The 22,621-nt window shown below is 42.3% G+C and overlaps 1 protein-coding gene across 2 annotated transcripts in view; it reads right to left on the bottom strand.

Moving 5' to 3' along the window:
• Nucleotides 1–2,873: 2,873 nt before the first annotated feature.
• The window catches only part of NLK (nemo like kinase), a 65,446-nt gene continuing 45,698 nt past the window's right edge, over nucleotides 2,874–22,621 (bottom strand). Inside the window, exons 4-11 of one of the 2 annotated variants that reach the window (XM_075719886.1) lie at nucleotides 22,114–22,220; nucleotides 20,173–20,258; nucleotides 19,025–19,234; nucleotides 14,174–14,275; nucleotides 9,184–9,270; nucleotides 7,214–7,412; nucleotides 4,977–5,070; nucleotides 2,874–4,439 (exon numbers count right to left, since the gene is read on the bottom strand). In XM_075719886.1, the coding sequence (XP_075576001.1) occupies nucleotides 4,385–4,439; nucleotides 4,977–5,070; nucleotides 7,214–7,412; nucleotides 9,184–9,270; nucleotides 14,174–14,275; nucleotides 19,025–19,234; nucleotides 20,173–20,258; nucleotides 22,114–22,220 (940 nt within the window). In that variant the 3' untranslated portion in view covers nucleotides 2,874–4,384. Of the gene's footprint in view, nucleotides 4,440–4,970; nucleotides 5,071–7,213; nucleotides 7,413–9,183; nucleotides 9,271–14,173; nucleotides 14,276–19,024; nucleotides 19,235–20,172; nucleotides 20,259–22,113; nucleotides 22,221–22,621 lie in introns of both variants that reach the window. The other variant, XM_075719887.1, reaches the window with a different exon arrangement.

Raw genomic sequence — 22,621 nt, forward strand, 5'->3', positions numbered from 1 at the left:
CCCGGGGCCCGCCCACACCTCCAGAACCCACCCACCGCCTCCCGGGCCCGCCAGGGGCCCCGCCCGCCACCTCCTGGACCCGCCCATTTCCTCCAGACCCCGCCCATCGCCTCCCGGGCCCCGCCCACCGCCTCAGGCCCCGCCCACCGCCTCCTCGGCCTGCCCCGGGCCCGCCCACCACCTCAGGCCCCGCCCACCGCCCCCCCGGGTCCAGCCAGAGGCCACGCCCACGTCCTCCAGTCTCCGCCCACCGCCTCCAGACCCCGCCCACCGGGTCCCGCCAGAGCCCCGCCCACCGCCCCAGGCCCCGCCCCGGCGCCCCCGAGGAGGGGCGGGGGGGGGGGAACGGGCCGGGCCCCTCCCCAGCGGTGCCGGCCCCAGGCCCCCAGGGCCCCGCTCTGCGGCCCAGCCGCTGCCCGCCCGGGCTGCACCGAGCCTGCCCGGCGCTTCCCCCCTTGCACGGGGGATGCGCTGCGCATCGCCCAGCGGCTGCAAAGCTGCGAGATTCAAGGGCGTCTTCTCCTCTCAGTTTTGCATCTAGGATCGAGCCAGGGAAAACCCCATTTCCTCCCTCGCGCTACAGCGCCGTCCCTTGACCTCGCTCTTGAGCCGGAGAGCCGGACCAGTCACCGCAGCGCGTACAGCACGACCAAGCAACTCAGCGGGTCCGATTCCATCCTTTATTGAGCACAGAAGCTGTCCAAGGCGTACACGCAGATTATGTATCCATTATCTGCTTGGATTCCAGTTTCCCCCGTTTTTTGATGTCGCAAACAGTTGTAAAGTAACCATACCTGAGCAGGATTACAGAAGTACAGCGAACAGAATTTTCTCTCAAGTTATACTTGACAGAAGAATTTTAAAAAGTTACAAAGAACAAACAGTTCAAGGATCTCAAGATACTCCGTTACTAGAACAAACAGAGGGTAAAAAAGATGATTAGAAAAATTGCTACCCGGTAAATATTAAAACCATCTCTTGGGTCTGGTGAGCATTCATACACTCCCAGCAGGTCAAACAGCAGCGCCCCAAAGACGCCACCACTACGTTGGCTGAAGGAGAAAAGCACTTCGAAACTTTCAGAAATCAGTCGATTTGAATCAGTCAGCGGCATTTCACCATACGTCAGGAAACGCATTTTAGCAACTTACTTCTCCGTAGCTGATCTTGTTTAGCTCCTTTGCATCGCCTTCGAGATGCACACACAAGATTAGGCCTTCTGCTATCTGGATGTTCCTTTGACAATTTCTGAATAATTCTGAAGTTATTCTTTGTACTCACTACTTCTGTACTCTTCTCAAGGCACAATTAATAAAAGGAGATGCCAAAGCTATATTTAGAGAGCTTAAAACTTACGATTACAGTCTGTCATTCAATCGACATTGATAGCAACAAAGCTTAAAACTTTGCAAGTCTGAAAACTGCAAGACAGATGTTAACCTCGCTGGGAACGCGAGCAGCTCTCCCGCTGAGCTCGCCTGCAGGTCGCTGTGCACGCACGCCTGCTTTCACGGCAGAAACAGAGCTCTGTCAGCTCTTGAGAGGTCTCGCTCCCATCGTAATTGATTTACATTAAACATGTAAAATGCAGTTGAGGCTACAGAAAACATTACCGTAGTTGTTTCATATATATATATATCTGCACACACAATTGTAGTTACGCATTTGTGCCAATTCCAGTTCCTCATTCTGCACAGCGCCTTGCCCACATTCGTATGAAGACACGCCGAAAGGTCAATGTCCAAAAGCCATTTTATTCTTTTCACGTTTACGAACGAGATTAACCCGCGGACCTCGAGCGATAGGCTCCAAAAAAAAATACACCGATGCGCAAAGCGGTCTTTGCCAGTCGCGCCGTTACGTGCTCACACCCTGACAAAACCGCGCGCCAACACGAGAAGACCCGACACGCGACCTGCCCGTTTGTACTGCAGTCTCACGCTGAAGGAGAAGCTAATGAGCAGACTCAGTAAAAAAGGCGGTGAATTCATGGCAACTACTTCAGCAACAGCCAGCCATGAAGGCAGTGACGCCACTGCCAGTTCTGCAAGACGTTAAAGCTAGCTCAGAGCAGCACGGAGGCTTAGAGGAGGCGTGAAGAGGCACGCGCGAGTCGCAAACGGCATCTGCGCCAGCCCTGGGAGGAGAGCACGTGCTGCGGCGGCTTAGCAGCTTATTTCTTGTGAGGTCCGGAGGCTTGAACGATGTAGTTCAATCTGATCTTTGAAAAGGTCACACTCATAAAACACGAGCATTTTCAGTCACGTTCTGCAACACCACTGCACGCTGGAGTCTTTGCGTTAGGACCGTCGAAAACAATGAAAGCGTTTGTGCTGAAAAAAACGACGTGAGCTCCGCAAATTAGGTAAAACCCATCCTTGACTGGATGCCTTTCAACCTCCCAATAAAGTGCAAGTCAATTGCTCGTTTTGATTGCATCAGCAAGTTTTGCCTTTATCCAGGATCAAGCTTAAAGAGCAAATGAGTATTTTGTTTAAGAATTCATATATACGTGCATACATATGCATATATATATGGGTACAGGCGTGTGTGTATGCATGTGGGTGTGAAAGTCAAAACCACGCCCAAACCAGGGCGTTACAAGCTCTTTTTACCTGTGTTCTTTCAGACAGTATTGAACCAAGACTGTAACAACTTACTCTTAAATAAAGGTGGGAGATCAGACAGGAAATAAAGATTACACCGCTTCTTTTTCAAATGTCACATTTAATGTTTTCACCACTGTACTTCAAATCTACATTTTACAAAGTGACCAGCAAGTGTGCCACATTAACTGACCAACCTCTGAGATTTTACCTTTCATACCAGTGTCTTCTCGGGCTCTGTTAATTAAAACACGTTTCTCATTCAAGTGAGTTGAAATGCTTCAGTTGGTTTTATTCTCAGGAGCCTCATAAAAAACAAAGATATTGCACCATCTTTGTTCAGTTATTCAACGTTTGTCTCTTTCACAGCAAATAATTACTTCATTGAAGTTAAAACTTCCAAACATAACTTACTAATAGTCTCCAATTTCAGCTCAGATCACTCTTGTTGAAAATACTCTGCTAAATACAGATAACTTACAATAACTTTAACAGTTAATTGTCCATAACAAACACCACGGTTTTTCTCCAGACCAATGCTCAAATTTTAAGACCACCCTTTAGTATTTCTTTGTACAGGTGAAAAACAGTCTTCAATTTTCTAGTCTTGTTTTAAATATAAAAGTTGGAAGGGACATTCAAGTTTCAAGTCTCCACACTGAACTTAAAAAAAAAAAAAAAAAAAAAAAAATCATGTGGAGGTAAACAAACCAAGTTGTATACTCCAGGAGGTAGAGGCCTTCAATTTGTGTTCATATATACATATGCACAGAATTCAGTGTTCCAACAGAAAAAGAATTAGCCAAAAAGTAATAAAAGTTATTTACTACTGTGACATTTCAAGACTTCCACAGCTTTGCCTAAAGACACGAACACAATTAACATAATTCCCTATGTGCTTTTTTTTTTCCTTTTCTTTTTTTTTTTTTTTTTTTTCTCTCAACTGTCCAGTGCAGGAAAAAGTTCTCACAAAATTTCACAGACCTAAAATGTGCAAGCTAGTTTCTCTCTATACAGCAATGATGTCAGGGATCTCTGAAATTAGCCCATAAATGGAATTATTTACACACATAGAAGATGCATGCTGGGGGGTTTTATGTAAGAAAGAGCAGAAAAACTTCTAATAAAAATAGATTAAATATATATATATATTTATACTGGGTAAGGAAACAGAAATTTAGTCTCTCCTAGTCACAAACTCATTCTCTCTACTCACAACATTTGATTTTAGAACAGCACACATCACCATCACAGCTCTAGTGAGAAGCTATTTATAGGGTTTGATCATCAGGTGACGCGCCCGCTTGCCGTGGCCGCTGTCATCTGACATGACTTCATGATTGGTCGCAGTCAAGTTTTCTGTATTCCTTAGTTTTAGAAAACCCAAAATCTTCAGGAATGGCTCAATATCAAAATGTATGTCTATCTTTTTGTACAATCTCACTTCAATAAAAAAAAAAAAGGAAAAGAAAAAGAAAAAAACCTCCCCAAATTTGGTTCAATTCTGTTTGTTCTGAGCTGAGCCATCACAGCTGCACTAGAATTCATAAAACACGTGCAACTCTGGGTAAAATATTTTCTTCTAAAAGCACAACCACTTTACAAGATTAAAAGTCTAGTACATTTCTAAATATTATTCATATTGTACAAGTAGTGGTTGTTAATTTAAAACTTCATTAGTAAAATTACAGTACAAGCATGATTAAGCTCCAGAATTGCAAATCCCAGACTCCAGTGGAAAGCTACATTACATCTTCAGTAGTATATTATCTTCCACTTTACTCCCAAACCAGTGGAGATGGCGGCATCTCAGATGGCTGAGCAACCGTGGAACTAGAAGCAGGCGATACAGAAAATCAGTGTTCATTTGCAATAGCTAACAGACAAGACAGCTAATGCTCAACCGGCGAGCAAACATTCCAAGGAAAACAAAAAAACCCCGCCAAAACCAAGCCAAACCCACCCAAACACCCCAGGAGCAACAGGTAACACCACTGACAACAAATAATTCGCTATACTCTATCTGCTTGTCGGCTTAACTGTTCTTCATCTACCAGGCGCTAATTTTAATGTTTTCACAGTGCAGTTCTACAATCAGAAGTCAACTTGTCAATCTTTCGGTTCTAATTTTTAGTCTGACTTCTGTACTTTTACGCAAAAATATTACTTGAAACTTTTGCACATTTTACTTCAATTCCAGAAGTCATAAAAGTATTTTTAAAATGTAACCATACGTGCCCTTAAGGTATTTTTTTGCAGAAGTTATCTGTGGGCCTATTCTACTCTTAAACCATAAAAACGTTTTGGATGTGTGAATTCTGTACTACTAATAAATGCGAATGAGTATCAGATGTGATTACATACAGTTACCTAATAAAGCTCTTAAAAGCAGCAGACTGAGGGTTGATGCAGAGAGGCACTCTGTTTCCTTTCTGCTGTTCCAAAATGAACTGATGAATTATTTCTGCACATAGGAGAAAATAAAAAACACCACAGCATTACCACTTCTTGCTTCAGTAACACGCGATGGAGACTGGAGGAGAATACAGCTGCCTCTACTGAAAATAGATTTTAGTAAGGATAAAAGAACTCCAGCTTGCTTAAATCTAATCTGATGTCGGACCTCACAGCATACATTCACAAAGAACTCTTATATGCACGCTGAAATAAAGGGATATAAAATAAAACCCTAATCACCTCTATAATACTGAACCGATGGTAATCAGTTATAGATTAAACCCCAATTTTAGGGCGCGACTTTTTGAAAAACAAAGAATTCTCAACTTGAACCTGGTGTGCAAATACCAAGAACACCGTGCTATTACTCAGTCCAGTCTGATCCGTGAATTCCGTCACTCCCACCAAGCGCAAAACTGCCACTTGAGATGATCAAAACAAAAAAGTCAATTTTCATAAGGAAAGAGAAACTCTGTGCACAGTTGCCGGACAAAACGTCTTCTCGCACCCAGGTGTGCGCACCCCCCAAAAAACCAGAGCCTGGGAGGTTTGGCAAGGGGCTGCCCCTCCCTAAGCGGCGGCGGGGGCGGGGGCTGCCAGCACGGAGCTCCATACGCCCGGCCGGGACGTTAGCGGCCACGTGCTGGAATCCGCATCGCTGCCGGCAAACGCTAACGGCAGCTTTTCGAACAACAGATTTCAGAGAAGACAGCAGATCCATGTGCAGCTCTGAAAAGTGATGGCCAAAGAGGAGGGAGATGGAAAACCTGAAAGGAGGGGGCAGGGAGGGGGTGTTGGGCTCTTCTCCCAAGCAGTCAGCGATAGGACAAGAGGAAACGGGCTCAAGCTGCGCCAGGGGAGGTTTAGGTTGGAAATTAGGAAAAATTTCTTTACAGAAAGGGTGGTCAAGAATTGGAACAGGCTGCCCAGAGAGGTGGTGGAGTCACCATCCCTGGAAGCGTTCAAAAAACGGGCAGAGGTGGCACTGGGGGACATGGTTCAGTCTGGTCTACCCTTGACTGGCTTAGTGTGGACTTGGCAGTGTAGGTTAATGGTTGGACTGGATGATCTTGAAGGGCTTTTCCAACCTAAACGATTCGATGATTCTATGATTCTATGAAAGAGTAACAGGATAAAAAGAAAACAACGTTACGCGAACTTGTAGGAACTATACATGTGAGTTTCAGAATTACAAGATCAGGACATATCCGAAACAAGTGAAGTTACCGTGGCAAGATCATGAAGTATTTTTGTCCCAAATGACTGAATTGTTGGCTAGAAACTGCTGAGGTAACACATTTCTTCTCCCTCTCTTCCTTCAAGTTATTTGAGCTGCCACCAAAGAGAACCTGAATCCCTACTACTATTTCTCATACTGTGCTGCTCTCCTAAAAGGACAGCTTTCCTGACTGGATCCGATTTCAAGAGAAACAAAGCCTATTTTATGGCTTGTTTGCTATGGTGGCATCAGACCTCACATCTGGAGTGCCACAAAGCAACTGCTGGCATTTAGTAGCCACCAGCAGCAGTAGTCTCCTCTCCCAGGCATGGGGGTTGGTTTTCCTCGTGACTGCATGTCACGACCCAGAGCGCATCCTCTGCACGACTGCCAGAACCATGGCACGGCACCAGCGACGGAGCGTACGGCAGCAGCGGCTCTAACGGCACCTGACGTGGGCGTTTCGGCGCCAGCAGACCCGGACAGATCAGAAGAAACGGAGCGGGAGAACTATGAGACTACTCTGCGCCAGTTACCGATGACGCTGACCCTCTCCGCAGGACAGCTATCAAGATAACGCCTCGCGCCCCGAAAAGGCAGCAGCAGTGATTTTCCTTTCCCCCGGCGCAATCCTTCCACTGAAGAGTGGCGCGGGGAGCACTGGCATCAAAGAATGCTATTAAGGTTTGAGACCAATAGACTTCTGCGTGTCGACTAACACGTGCGATATTATAACATGTCACGACATTTACAAGCAATTCTGTTCTTTTAGTGAAAAGAAATTCCTTCCAGTACCTACTGTGGAAAATTATCTACAAGAAAAAAAACCACCTGGGTTATTATCTGCATCCAGATTGCACACCCCAACTACATACGACTAAAGGACGGGGCGGGAAGATAAATGCGGACGCAAAGGTTAATCACTACTCACCTTTAACCTGCCGAACAGAACTGAGGTTCTTTTCAAAAGTGTCATCAAATTTGGGATTAGTGATGGGTTCAAAATCACTAGTATAAACTCTTCCAGTAGATGTGGAAAAACAACATTTACACATACAAGTGTGGTATCGCAACCGCCCTTCATCAAGATACGGGTGAGCTAAGGCATCCTTAGCAGATATTCTCTTGGACTGAAATATTGCATTTAAAGAAAATAACACACACACACACACAAAAAAAAAAAAAAAAAAGAAAAGAGTTAGGATATTTTCAGAGTTATTGAAACAGTCTAAAGAATACTTAGGCATCAATTAGGTCTAAACTGTTTTATAAACGCCTATGTTAAGGATCCGGTCAGGTCAGAAAATGCTTCGGATCCGCGGATGCTGCCGCTAGGGGGAAGGTTTTACTTAAAAACGAGCGGCATTGCCGGGACGACATTGACCTTCCCGCACTACAGCTCATGACTGAACATGCTGCTAGTACGATTTTTAGAAATGTATTTTTTCAATAATTACTTTCTCCGGATAACCTTAAAATAATGGACTCCTCCAATAAATCAAAATAAGCCCGAAGAATTTAATGCGAGCAAATACGGCATTTTGTAGGTAAAACATTTTAACGTGTCCTTAAGTACATATTTAAGGTGAACCACAAACTTAAGCATCCCTGGTAAGAGAATAATTCAGGATATGGCATCTGGAGTTCTGAGAAATACTTTACACATCAAGTTTCGGAAAACAAGCGGTGAAGGAAGTGCAGGGAGGAAGGCGGTCAGAGCACTGCTTTAGGTTATGAAGTCTTACTTCCACATTACTAAGACTTTTTTTGTGCTTAGCTCGGGTAAAGCACTCAGTCTCTAGGTGTCCAACCCCATCCTGTCAAAAATGGAGAACACCAGCTGCTTCTAAAGAACTGCAGGCAGAAGTGCCACTGCAAATTCAAGGTGTAATGAAATCCATTGTTACAGGCGAATTAAAAAAATCAAAACAGAACACGAACAAACAGAACAAAAGTTACTTGCTCAAAGTTACAGAGCAAAAGCAGTGGCAAAGCCTGCAGTGCAACCAGAGGGTCCCAGTTCCAGGATGGTTTTTTGATTAAATCAGAATCACCTCTTCTAAAGGATTTTCCTGTTCTTTAAAAAAAACCAAACCCACATTTATTTACATGTGATTTGGGAATAATAGTATTCTGAGTGTTGAGGGAGTTAAAAAGGAAAAAAAAATTAAGTTTGTTTACGTGGAAGTTATGATTTAGCACTTCTATGTTTTTGTTTAGTAAAGCGATCTTAAGGTTTAAAAAAACAAAATCAAAAGGTACTGCCTACTGAATACTTTATCAATTACAAGCTTCCTCCTTTGCAGTTCAGTCAATTTGTCTATTTTTCGTTTGAAACGTTAGGGATTTTCCTGTAAAGATGAAGTAACTAAGATCATCGATTCGGGTACCAGATTTTCTAGTGACAGTTTTGTATAGTGAGCCCAAGGGCTGAAATCCAAAATCCACAGCAGCAAATTTTTATTAGAAAAACAGATGCTCAGTGGAAAAAAGATCCTGTTATGTGACTGTGTGGATGTAGAAGGAATTTTTTGTGTGTTGCAAGACCATGAACACCCACGTGTCTCTAATTAGAACTGCATCAAAGGATCTGATGCCCTGCTACCTACACCTAGCTAGGAAAAGACAGCGTGATTCATGAACGCCCTCATCTTTCTCACTCTATCGTGGCTTTCTTCAAAAGACCACTAGATTTTAAATCAGAACCCCTGTTCCAGAGGGAAGTTAATTGACCAATTAGAAGATGATACTTCTATGTCTTTTGCAGACCCAACAGTACGGAAATGCAATGCAGGAGAAAATCAGTTAAAGCAGTCCTGTACTTAAAATACTCATCTAAGTAGCAGACAACAGAAAGCGTTAAACCAAAAAGTATTAGAAATAATTTTAAATCATACTTACTGGATCAAAGACCAACATTCTGCAAAGGAGATGAACTGCTTCATGCGTAGCTTGACTGGAAAGCGTATACAGGACAGGAAGGGATGGCTGCAGGGGAAACGGGGAGAGAAGCACAGGCAGTTGTCCTGTCAGATCCATCAGCCAGAAAACACTCTTACAGCACGCGTTATTTTACAGTTACCAAGGACAAACTTCTTCTTAAAAAGGACACGCGCTACCTAACGCTTTCCAGCAAGGCAACAATCGCTATTACAAAACTCAGCAATTTGTAATAGAGATCTGATTTTTTTTTTTAATTCCTTAGTTTGGGTGCAAGCCCTGGCCAAACCTATATTTTATTTTTTTATTTTTCTATATAGACACCACTTTAAGCTGTAGCCACTCAGGGGTTCGATTAACCACGTCACTTCCAGTATTTCATTTTTCTGACCTCGATCGCTGCCAAGTAAGGGCTGATTTTGCTTTCCCTTGCCCAGATCCGTATGTGACCGGCAGTGACAGCGAGCACAACTGAAAGGACCTTCGGGCGCACAGCATTTTGCGTGGAGATAAACAGGCCGACCACCACGGCCGGGAGGAGGGAGGGGGCTCACTGAACTCCCCCGTTCCGTCGCGCGGCGCTACGTTCTAAAACCCCGGAGCAAGCCAGCGGCTGGCGGCAGCAGCGCGATTCTCGCTCTGGTCAGCCCCGCAAAAGCCGGCCCCGCCGATCGCCCTCCTCCCGCGTTTCCTCGCTTTGCTCGCGCTCGCGCCGCGCGCGGCGCCCTGCCGATCCCGAAAGCGTCCCGCTGTAGCCGAGGCACGAGCACCCTGCAGAGGCAGGCGGTGAGGAGCGAGGCCGTGCAGCCTGTGCTGGGGACGGGCGCAGGGAGCGTCCCTCGCAGCTACGGGCCCTGCCACTGCAGCAAGATCATTATTTTAACAAGATTTTACTCAACATAGAAAGTTGCCGCTTGGCAGCTTTTAACTGCACGTACTCGCTAGCCCGGAATTCTCCTTTGACTCCGGAATGAAATGTTAGCACTAAGGTAGCAAAATGCGAAGACAACCCCCGTCCCCACGCTCCTATCACGTGGTGAGAAGTACTGCCTGAAGTTGTCCAAAATGAAAAAAAACCCGTCAGCAATAACGTTAATGTTATACGCCGTTCATTTTAAAGCATTAGCCATATCCCCGACTCTCTGGAATGAGCTTCAAAGATTTTTTTTTTTTTTTTGAAGCCACAACAATGTCAGTTTCCCAAATCAAGTAAAATATTTTCCTGCTTAATTGACATTATTCCTATTTCTATTTAGCTTAAAGGATGGCAGTAGAGTGCACTACAGTTAGTCTTCCAAATAAATAAAGTGCTGCAAAACAAGTGAACAGTTACTCCTCTAAAGTGAAGGGGTGGAAAGAAAAAAAGAAAAGAAAAGAAAAAAAAAGAGTAAGATGGGGGAAAGGAAGTCTCCATTTTCACACTTGGAAGAAAGCAAAACCACAAACCTATTGAAAAAAGAAACCAAAACCCCCAACCAAAGAAAAAAAGAATCCCATGGATATTAGGCCAAGCACTGCTACAAAGAAAATTCCTACTATGGAGTGTTACTTCCAAGTCCGATACTCCTAAAATTTCTGATTTTTTTTTTTTATTAAAGGAAAGAAACCATCGCATACACGCACAGCCACACACACCCCCCTTTGTATGCTTCCCTTGAAAATTCAAATAGCATTCGTATTAGCTAGTGAATGCAGGTGTTGGGAAGAGCCATTAAGGCAGGAAGAATTATACAGGGTGCTTCACCAGCACGTGTGATTAAATACTACTGAGATGTGGGAAGAGCATACTAGCCGGTGACAGAAATTACTAAAACCTTCTGCCTAAAATACAACAAATCAATTGAAAGCTAGCTAGCGTATTTATGGGACAATAGTCACTGACAAACTTTGCATGGATCCACAGGATTTCCAGAACTGCGTTAACTCTACGCAGACTTTTAACGGGTACGCAATGCTAGTATTTGGCAGGCATCTGTTGCTTCTACCTGTTTAGCAAAGCAAATAAATATAAATTAGTTAGCTGCTGCAAATGTGTCAGTATATACAAAAACTACACCTCCACAGTGCCACCATTCCACGTTAAACCTGAACCAGCAAACAGAGCGCTAAGCGCTTCTCAGCCTTAGCTCCTAAGCGCAGAATATAATGCCATATTACCTGGTACCTTCGTATCGTTTTGCTGATTAGCAAGGACCGTCTACACAAAAAAGCACTGTCATCCAAGCACTGCCATCAAGCAGGTTTCACCCATATACTGGGGCAGCAAAATGCCATTACATTCCCTACTCAGGGAAGCTGCTGCATCCCATACAAATGAAAGATGCACTTTTTGCTACGCTTATGCCCCTCGTCTGCAGCTGCTCTGCCGCTCCGGGAGCACCTGGCTACACACAGCTTTTGGGGCCAGCATTTTCTCGGCACACTGCAATCAAGTCCGCAGCTAGAGGTCAGAAAACAGTTCTGACGAGTGCCAGCACGGGCGGAAGGAATTGGTAAAAGCTGGATTGCTGTGAGATTGGATTATTGTGGAATCTTTGAGCAAGTGAGGTGCACCACAGCAGATCTCCCGTCCGTAACCGAGAACGCAAGGACCACGACAGGGAGGGAATGAACTCCGACACGTTGCACCTTTGGGGGTGGGTCAGCACACGGCTGCCCGCGAAGCCCAAACCTCTCCTCGTACGCCGCGAATGCGGGAGGAGACGCTCTTCCGAGGGCCGCCAGTTAAACAACTTTATCAATTCACTTAAATTCAGTTTGAAGTAAAATTTTTAAATACAGAACTGACAGAGAAGTCTGCATAGTATGTAAATTTTCATTATGCCAACACACAGTGGGGTGGGGTTTTTTTTAATCAGAAACTGCATGCATTAATCTATTTTTACATAAAGCAGCAAAATGCTTTACCCCTTAACTCCTACTATGCTCACCTACATCGATTAAAAATAGTTTCTGTGACAAAGTAATCACCAGTTTCTAACTTGGTTTTCTCTCCCTATTAATCTAATTAAGAAACTGCTAACATTTAGCTATTTATAACCAGCAAAATCTCAATTTTAAAAGGTGAAAAGCCATGAATTTGCATTCAAACACAAAGTGTGCTTGAAGTCATAAACAGGGAAATATCATTAAAGGAATCAACTAGATGCAGGTAACCCCCCCTTTCCAAGTCGCAAACGAGCACGCCAACTCCCGAGACTGTTCCACTTCTGTGGCACTCCGTGAAAAATGATTGTTGTTCTCCTCAACAGACACAGGACTAACTGCTTAGAGTTTATTTCTTACGACTTAGGGGTTATAGGACGTTAAATCTGTATCGGAAACATTTTATGCCATTTCACCTCACTTGCTTTTTAGTACTGCCATCATTGAACGGGCCAAGAGGCTCGTACAAGAACAGCCCCAGCACTGGGATTAGAAAACCAGGAGACATTCTTGCACCCATTTCAGTTCTTGAGAAGCGTCCTGGTTTAACAAACCGAACAAGGCTAACAAATTTGCGAATTCTTGCTTGCTACTACCAAGAGCACAACTACTGCGCTTTGGAAACGCCAAGCGATTATCAAATTATCAGAATTTAAAGCCAATGTATTCTATAAAGTATCTGGATGTATTTGTATGCCGTTATATATTTTTATACATAAAGTATAGCGGATGTATTTCTCCCAGCTTCCATTGCTATAAAACTTTTTTTTTTTTTAAACATCTCAAACCTTGAAAGTGCAGGACTACGTGCTTAAAAGTTACAACTCTTCTAGCATGTGATAGCAAAACAAGAAAAAAGACCTGATTTGTTTTAAAACTGGTAGATAAAGTCTTAAGGAAACCCCCCTATTATTAATGTTAAAAGCAAAAAAAACCTGTCATAAAATGGAATAGAGACATCTTGATGTAGTGAATCAAAAGTGCCAAGGAGGCAGAACTCCCACATGTTAATCATATAGCGGAATATATATTCAGTGCTCATTTCTATGGTAACTACTATTGTGGTGAGTAGACGTTTGAGAAGTTACTTCAACATGCAGAAAAGAAAGATGCAAACTTAACTATTGGAAAGATTTCATGCATTAACTTGTACAGGTTACTAATTTTGTTAATTTTTACTATCTACCAATCATAAAAATGACCATATTGGATGGACATATTGCTTTTTTACTGCACTGTGGATTCCTGCATAAGCATTTCTTTGTATCTATTAATAGTACATTTCATTTGCCCTTTTTATTGTCCAGTCAGCATAATGACATCATCCTGCCTTTTTTTCTCTCCAGGTTTTTTTTGTTTTGTTTTGTTTTTTTTAAATTCAGTTTTACTTCAGTTATGCTGAATGCTGTATCCCAGTTTTCAGTATCTTGTTAAGCCGCTGTCGAGCAGCTCGGGTCACTGCACAGATGTGTGAGGGGACCCTTTGGTGATGGGTTGTGGGCTGTTCTGCTTACGGGCCTGGATAACGGGTGATTTCCACTTCTAACACTCTCGATCCTGTCAGTACAGGAGTCCCTCCGGGGCTTTCTCAACTATACTGTCAATTTTAATTTACGTCTCTTGCTAATATTATCACTTAAATAGCTATCAAAACACTGTCGCTTCAAAGCCTTTCACCTGTAGCATCAAGTCAAACAATAATAGAAGAGAGAAGCCAGAAACGCCCTTCACTAGTGACAAAGCACCTCGTCTCAAGAGCAGTCTGAATAACTACAGAATTAACCCACGCCGCTGCAACACCGCAACCACCCGTGGGAAACTTAACCTGGTGCACAGGCAGAGACAGCTCTGAGATTAAATGCCCAGAGTATTTATGGACAAAGGTGCCGTGAGAGTTCAGTCAGGATGTGAAACACTGCGATGATGCAGCCGTAGCACCCTGCAAGGAGGAAACCCTAACTCCTGGGGGCCGACTGAAGGGTTATCTGGACCGAGCGTAAAGGCGGCCAGCAGTCTGCAGCGGTACCTGTTTGTGGGGACCCCTGAGTATGTGTGCCTTGGCGCCTTCGCAAGCCGTCCTCATTGCTTCCAGCGACGGGGTTCCCAACAGGTCTGTGATCAGATCCAACTGCAGGTACAGAACATGAACATTTGAGATCTTAGACAGACGTTAATACATTGCAGCATGACAGCAGATCCTTAAGCTAACGGAAATTACATTTAAGGCATGAGTCGGTTCAAAACCGCTATTTTGTGGATAGCAAATTACAAATATCAATGTGTACATTTAGTAGACAGCAAACACAAACATTTGTAATTTTGCTGAAAAAGCCCTAAGAGATTTCACATTTGGGAGCTTTTTTTGTTTACAGGTTTAGTAAAGTATTTTATTGCCATTTAAAAGTCCATTTTACATCATTAAGAAAATTCTGAAGTACTGGCGTGTTAAGAACTGTTTAGCGGTGTGTTACTCATTCTAAAGCCCAAATATTCTCAATTGAATGCCAGCATTACGTACCAAGATACCACACAAAATTATCCCAAAAAACAGATCAACTACTACTTTACACAAAATATTTTGCCGCCGACAGGAATAAAACTGTAGAAAATGGGGAAAAAAAAAACCACCCTCAGAACTACACTACAAACATACTATATGAAAAATTCCAATATATGAGAAAAATAAGTTTTTAAAAAAAAAACAAAAAAGAACTGTCTAGCACCAGAGGAAGGAGAAGGAGTGGTGCTGGTTATAAGGAATACAAAAGCTACCTAAAAAAGAGCAAGGATGATGCTGCGTTTAGAACTGGTCTCAGCTTTAAATGAAGTGACGTTTCATTCACCTTTTTCATTTTGGCAATCAGCAGAGAAGCTTTCACTGTATTTCTACAAAAGTGTGTGCACATACTCCTTTAGTGAATAAAAACGAACAAGAAAAAGCCCTGTATGAGTCAAACAAAATAAAATTAAAGTCTTGTCAGCGGTGAGGTCAGCACCCTGGTCCCAAGTGCTCCCTTGTGACCAGCATCCACCCGCGCTAACGAGCAAGTGCAGAGCTCTCCCCTGAGAATAAACCCATTATCATCATTACACAGGCCTTGCGTGCATGCAAATCACCCGCTGACTGCTGGGATAGCACTGCGAAACGCGACTGCTGCTCCCACACCGAACTGTGACTCCAGTTGGTGTGCTCTCTCCATCTTTCCCCCGCTCTCCAGCGGCCGCACTGGTCTGTCCAGCGCCCCGAGGCACACGCGGCGTCGTAACTCGGTACCGAACGCGTGTCCTCCCACTTGCCGTGGCGCCCTGCAGCCAGGGCGAGCGTGACTTCAGTGAGCAGTGACAGCAAAGCACCTACGTTTGTAAGGAGATGGAAAACTGGACAGGAAAAAAAAATCCTGAACCTTGAGGCTTTTAGATGTGGAAAATATATAATTGAGAAATAGACACATGGAGCTGATATAAGGAGCTGAGATAATAAAAGATCAATGTCTTTACAAAATAGAAAAAGTAATATAATAAATTATACCAGCATATCAGGGAGTGTAGACTGCATAAACACCTGTATTTTTCAGCCAACCACTCCACAGCAATGATATGTTAATATATTTTTATATCTACATATCTATATATGGATATAGACACTTTATTCTAATGGTTACAAGAAAAAACACTGAAAACAATTTTCATAAAGATCTCCCGAAAGTTCGGGCTTAAGAACTCTCAAGATATAAATTCTCTTGTCTTAGCCTGTACATTTCCAATACACTCACAGAAGAGTTTTGTTAAGAGGTCTGATTTCATTTATCTAGATGCATGTCATCAGTCATTACACATATTTTTCTGAAGTATTACAAATCTATTTTGAAATTTTAGTGTAAAAATAGAAAAAAATATTACTAAACGTTAATTTTTAATTCAACTGACCTCAGTTGCACGTAGTTCAAGTCTTTCGGGTACATACAACGGATCTACATGATTACATGATTATTTTGGGTCAGAAGAAGGGCGCTTCCAAAGCTGCCGCTGCCTGCGCTCTGGTCTGCGGTGCGCGTGCTGGGGCGCAGGCGCCGGGCTCGCTTTTGGTGAGCCTAGCTGGGGGATGCATTTCGTGGAACGTCTAACGGGACTTCACGGGCCAGCTGGCATCCAGCCTGCGGCACCAGCCCGGGCGCACTCCAAAGCCCATCTCCGCTCCGAAGCGTGGGAAACGGGGGCGTCGGGTGCTCGGCACCGACCACCTCGCCCTACAGCCCCCCTCCTGCTGGAACGCACTAATTGCTCAAGTAAGCGTTGCTGAAGTCAGAGACACGCAAACGGCATCCAGCAACAAGGTAGCCTTGGCGTACCGGTGTGCGGAGCAGCAAGCCTCTCCCCTGCGCGCGCGCGTGCCGACGCGCCAAACGCTGGCTGCGCAACACGCCAGAAACGCAACTTCACGCACGCGCTGCAGCTGACGGGAACGGCTGCGCTAGGCTGGCAGCGCCGCCCGCCCGACTCTCCTTTCTTCCCGACGCTCCGATCCTACCAAATGGATCCTGCTCACTGCCTCAGGCATGTGACCCGTTAGCTTTAAGGAGGATTAAATGATAACCAGCAAAATCAGACTAGAGGAACCGGCTAACCTGGGAAGGTGGGCAAGCCTCAGCACTCTATCACCGGCCTTTTACAAGACAGCGTGCAGGCTAAGTCTTTAAAGCAAGCAGAGAAAGGCATTTGCTCCCACAGATAGTCAGAAAGCCAGAGATCACCCTTCCTGCACCGCGGATGCACTAAAAGATAAAATTAGATGTATTAAATGTTTCTGGACATAGAGGTAAAAAGGACTTGCATTTGCACCTTTAAAAATGCATTTTTAAACAAAAATAGAAAGACTGTATCATACAAAAATGCTAACTATTCTAAATGGTATCCGTAAAAACCAAAAAAAGGTGGTGTTAGGAAATACTATATTTGACAGTGTTTCCGATTATCTAAGTCGCAGAAAAGATTATCTCATTTCTTACTTTTGTAAGAAACCCCACAAAATCCTTATCAAAAGTTAGCTATTGTAATTTGAGTAAGCAACTTAGATATATTCATCGCTTCCAGCACGATACTATCCAAAGTTTAAAATACCAAAAGCACCAGTTCCAGTCTGGTTTAGAACATAAAGCTTAATTCATTTTCTTCATCATAGATTTGACTTAAAAACTCCAGTACAGTCAGTTTTAAAATTATTTCTTCCCTGTTTTTTCTACCAGGAAGACTTTAGCCTGACGACAGCTATCTTGGCATCAGAGAGTTTCTGCTGGTTTCCCCCGGTGAACTCCCCCGGGCGCCCGGGGCACGCGTTTTTAACGTGCAGTCCACACGAAGGGGCAGGGCACCGGCTCGAGGGACGAGCGCAACATGGGCTAGCCCACGGCGCTTCTACGGACCCTGTCCGCCTCCGAGTACCGCCGCATTTCTCTGAACAGAACTGCAACGCGTATGGCGTTAAACGGTTCTACTGCACAGGGACTGTAAGAGATATAGGAACTCCTATGTAACTTTATACAACTTTTCAATCAAATAAAGTGAACACCACCCAAAAAACCCCACCCCATAATGCTATTCTGGAGTCATCCGACGAACGTCTTTGCACCTGAAATTTCAAGGATAGCCAAGGCTATTAAATCACACTTATGTTTAGCTTCAGCATAGGAAAAGATCAAAGCTTAGAAAAACAGGAGATCTTAACTATTTTTGAGACTGCAACAGAATAGCTGTCAATTTAACTAGTAGTTTTGGGGGCTGCTTTTCTCCTCCGCAGTCTCTTCACAAGGGCAAGAGAGGGGTATTTTCGGAGGACGTCTACTTTTTGTGATCATCCAAGGCATCAGTGCTGTCTAGAATGACTGCCTCCTTGGGAGAGCTACTGCGGTGACAGGATAGGTACCACTAGACAGGACACAGCATTGAAAAAATATATACACAACAACATTTTAAATATACCAATGTTGAAAACAGCATGCTAACGTGAACGTCTCTCAAACGTGAAAATGCTATGTGCATAAAGAAACAAGAAAAGTATAGAGTTGGGAATGTCACCTTTAACAAAAGTTTGGAATGTGTTTTTACTTCTTCCCAATCAATATACATAATCTCACAATTTTAGTGCTACGTGGTTTCTAATCTATAGATGAGTACTAGCAGCACTGAAGACAAACATTTTTATGTTAGCACATCTTGTTCCTTCTCTTAGAAGCATAAATGTATCCATCTCTAATATCTTGCTGCAGACATTATTTTTTATCTACTGTAAAAATAGCACTTAGAGATTATTATTATAATTATTATAACATATTACATTAGCTTGCTTACTGTTGGAATGGTGATGAAGCATTCTGGTGCATCTCATGTTTTTATACCTAGCCACAGCTATACAACATAAAAAAATATTCAATACCTTCTTACACACTGGAGTGTTACTAAAATGAAGCAGTCTGAGCAATACTACCTATCGGCAGTTTAAATAGTTCAAGTGACAATACTGTATCGCCAGTTATATCTTGACAGAAAACTTGCTACTTTCTCATATTAGTTGTTACAAAAAGCTTGATCCCAGTTGTATCACCTTTACCTTATCAATAAAATGCTACAGCAGGCTTTGGTACTGCAGCAGATTACAGGGGATTAAAAAAAAAAAAATACACATTTCAAAAGCTAACGTTAATAATCACTACTTTTAATACTGTCTGGAAGCTATCATTTCAGTGTTTCAAAGCAGCTTGGTTTGTTGCCTGTGTGTAAACCAAGCAAAACAAAAGCAAGTTTGAGGTTCAAAATGCATCAGCATAACTGATTCCATGAAATTATGCAGTAGAAAAAATTTTAAAGGGAAATTTAATTATACCTGCTGTATGGGACTCTGTGCCTGAAACAATATTCTTCGCCCAAGTAATTCTGCAAAGATGCAGCCTACAGACCAGATGTCAATAGCATTGCTGTAGTGACGGCTGCCCATCAGGATTTCTGGAGCTCGATAATACTGAGTGACAACTTCCTGAGTCATGTGACGAGATTCATCTAATTCTTCCACCCTGGCCAATCCAAAATCACAAATCTAAATTGAGAAGGTAAATAAAAAAATTAAAATAACCAAAACACTTAATGCATTTCAAATAGGTAACCTTCCGGTAATGAAGCAGGAAATTCCAAACCAGCATTTAAATAAATCAGATAATCTGCTGTAACTGCATAAGCAAAGGGAAAGGGGAATAGGAAGAAATTATGCTACTTTATTCCACATCCATTTAAACTTTCTACAATTTTATCTGAAATCACAGTACATTTTTAGTTGGCATTACAATATTTATAATATAAAAGATTAAAAAACTTTACACTAAAAAAAATACATACTGCCAACCTCTGGGTACACAGTATTTCATCCCAAACCCGATTTCATTTGTTCATGACACGCCTCAAAATGTTACAGAAAGATTCAGCCTTCTACTCACTTTGATTTTGAGAATTTTGAAAAATGTCTTGAACCAGAAGGGTTAAGAAAACAGACCAAAAACTTTCACAGTCAGGATGCTTAGCAAATCAGTGTAAACAAAATTTAATTTTTTTCTATTTGGCATAGCTACACAACGTGCCTAAGCCCTCCAAAACATCGTACGCCCGAGACGTTAATGCAAGAGCCTTGGGCATTCTGTGTCGCCTTTGCTTTGACTGGCACACTGAACGCTAACATTGCGATACCTGAAGAAACTGCCTGCTCTCTCAGCTGCCGAGGGCACAAGAGATCCCACACAAGCAAACAAAAGAATCACGGCTCTCTTGCTTTTAGGCATTTGGGGAGAGGTAAGGAGAAAAGGGGAAAGGAAGATGTCTGTTTCATGTATAATTTTTAAAGAATCTGTGAAATTCTTTTTTTTCTTTTAAAATTACTTTCAGGAAAAGTGTTCATATTAAATTTTTTTTGGTTAAAAAAAATAACAACTGATTTATAATGAACAGCATACACATATGTACATTTTCAATAAATTTAAGTAGCACCTTAAGAACACAGTTGCTGTTCACAAGTAGGTTCCCTGGTTTAATGTCTCGATGTAAAATGCCAGCAGAATGTAGATATTTCAGACCTGAAATATTAAACGAAATTAAAATAAATACCTTTTTTCCTTTTAAAAGAAGTTTAAGGCTGACAACATTTTCCTGGAAGGTCTTGCAACTCCTGATCAGCAAAGACTTTGCCATTGGCTCATTTTTTACACGATTCTAACTTCTGGTCTCTAGTATGCTCTCAGTCACTCAATGAAAGGATAAATCTTTTGGAGTATACAAACCAGACAGAGCAAGTAATTTAAGTAGTCTTTTTTTTTTTTTTTTTAAATTTAAAAAACCCCACGAAAAACCAAAACATCATCTCCCTGGTTATGACATGGATACTCTGCTAACCACAGCACTGGAATACTGACATATGCTTCTTACCGCTCCGTTTCCCAGTAACAATTTTAACTTCTGCAGCACTAAAATTTGACTGACAATTTCCTAGGTAACAGCTGCACTGAAATAAACTCAGATTAAACCCAAGCTAATTTGCATTTTTTTTTTTGAAAATCACTTTTTTCAAACTAAAACCTCATAAGCCAGCAGCAGATAATGTAAAACAAGGCTAAGAGAACACAGGCCCAAAGTACAGTAAAGCCCAGGCCCATTTCTTAACTTTATTATTGCAAAAATTCAAAGCTAGAGCTAATGAACTTAGGACATCTGATCACAGCCACTGGCGATGTTTCGCACATTTAGGCGGTTAGGAAAGAAAGAAAACCCCTGCTTCCTGCGTGCTTTTGCTGTCCCTGACCCTGTAATTCTGATCTTTTTAAGAAAATGAAAGTAATGCAGAAAGCACCTCACTGAAAAGCACAGTGGAAGAAAGTATACCAACGTGGTTGTTTATGCACATGAACTGCAGTAGTAGGCAAAGCATGGAAAATGGAAAAATGGCCATAATTCAAGTAGGGTCAGATAGAGCAAAAATAAATATTAGCATTAAACTGGGGAACACTAGGCTCTTCTGTCAAACGCTTGGGCAAATGGCATGAGAATTCAAGTGACTCTTGAACAAACTTTAGCTGACAGTTTTGCATTGCCATTTGGATAGAAATTAAGAGTTTTGAGCGTTGCCCCGGTCATCAAACTCAGTAATCACAGAGGCACAAATGCCTTTTGTCCTTTAGGAGCATAAATATTTTCTCTAGCACAACGGGTACCTGGAATAGCCCATACTAATTCTGGGTACAATTTAGATTTCTTTGCTCTGCTCTTTATGAATACAATCTACTACTTATTTAATACCAGCTAAAATCGACTGTTTACTTTCAGCTTATTCCAGAGAAAAACCTCCAATAAAGCCAATGGAAAAGCACCTGGACTAACACTGATCGGATGTTTACAAGACAAGCACAGTAATCTCATTTCTTGGTTAAAGTTTCCAAATGGACTAAAAAAAAAAAGTTTAAAATTACTGTTATGGTAAATTGTTTTAGCTAAAAATCAGACTTTAGTGGACTGTTGCATACCAATTGAAACTCGACTCTTCTCCAGAATACCTTCAGTGGGTATGGTTACATACATTTATCAATTTGGCTCACTCTCGGTGTACTTTCTGTACCTTGACTCAAAAAGCATTGGAGGACTGTTAAAACACACACGCCCATCTTAAGACTCTCACAGGCCATTGAAAAAGCCTTTGCAGCTGAAGCATAAGTCTTGCCATCTTTACCCATGACTGTGATGGAAGGCAGCAGGGCTGCCATATTCTGCTAATTAGAATAATTAATGCTTGCTATTCATTCATAATATGAAATAAAAGAACAAGTTTCCACGGGAAACTTATTCAAGATGAGGATGTCTTAAGAATAAACATTAAGAAACAGGAAAAAAAAAATACTACTACTACATAATTTTCATTAAATTTAAAAGAAGAAAAATTACCTCTTAAAATCTGGTAAAGAAAAACTTTGACATGATCCGAGCTGAGTGGCTGAGGAGAGACGATAATCTTATGGAGGTCACTCTGCATCAATTCAGTGACAACATATCTTCAACATATTAGTTAAGGCAAAAGCAGGAAGTCCAGCACATAATCTCTTGAAACATTTACTCTAACTCCTAGGAATTTGAGCTCTTACAGGTCAGAGCTATAGAGTACAGAATAAAGCTTCTTCAGAGGTCAAGTCTCCAGACTCTTACAAGAATGAAAATAAAAAATGGGTTGTGAAAGAAAACAGATTACTCAATAAAGTAGCGTTTGCATTAAGGTAGTTGTTACAAAATCATTGCAAAGTCAAATTACGACTCAGAAAACAAAATTTTAATATGATTAACGGCATCTGCTATGATCTTGAAACCTTTAAGTTTCCCCTTAAGATCGGTAAGCCACAAAGTACAAACGACGAAAGTAGCGTCTTCATAGGGGACATACATCAACGTGGTTTAACCA

The sequence above is a fragment of the Pelecanus crispus genome, chromosome 12 (assembly GCF_030463565.1).
Source record: "Pelecanus crispus isolate bPelCri1 chromosome 12, bPelCri1.pri, whole genome shotgun sequence".
In the NCBI taxonomy this organism is placed as follows: domain Eukaryota; kingdom Metazoa; phylum Chordata; class Aves; order Pelecaniformes; family Pelecanidae; genus Pelecanus; species Pelecanus crispus.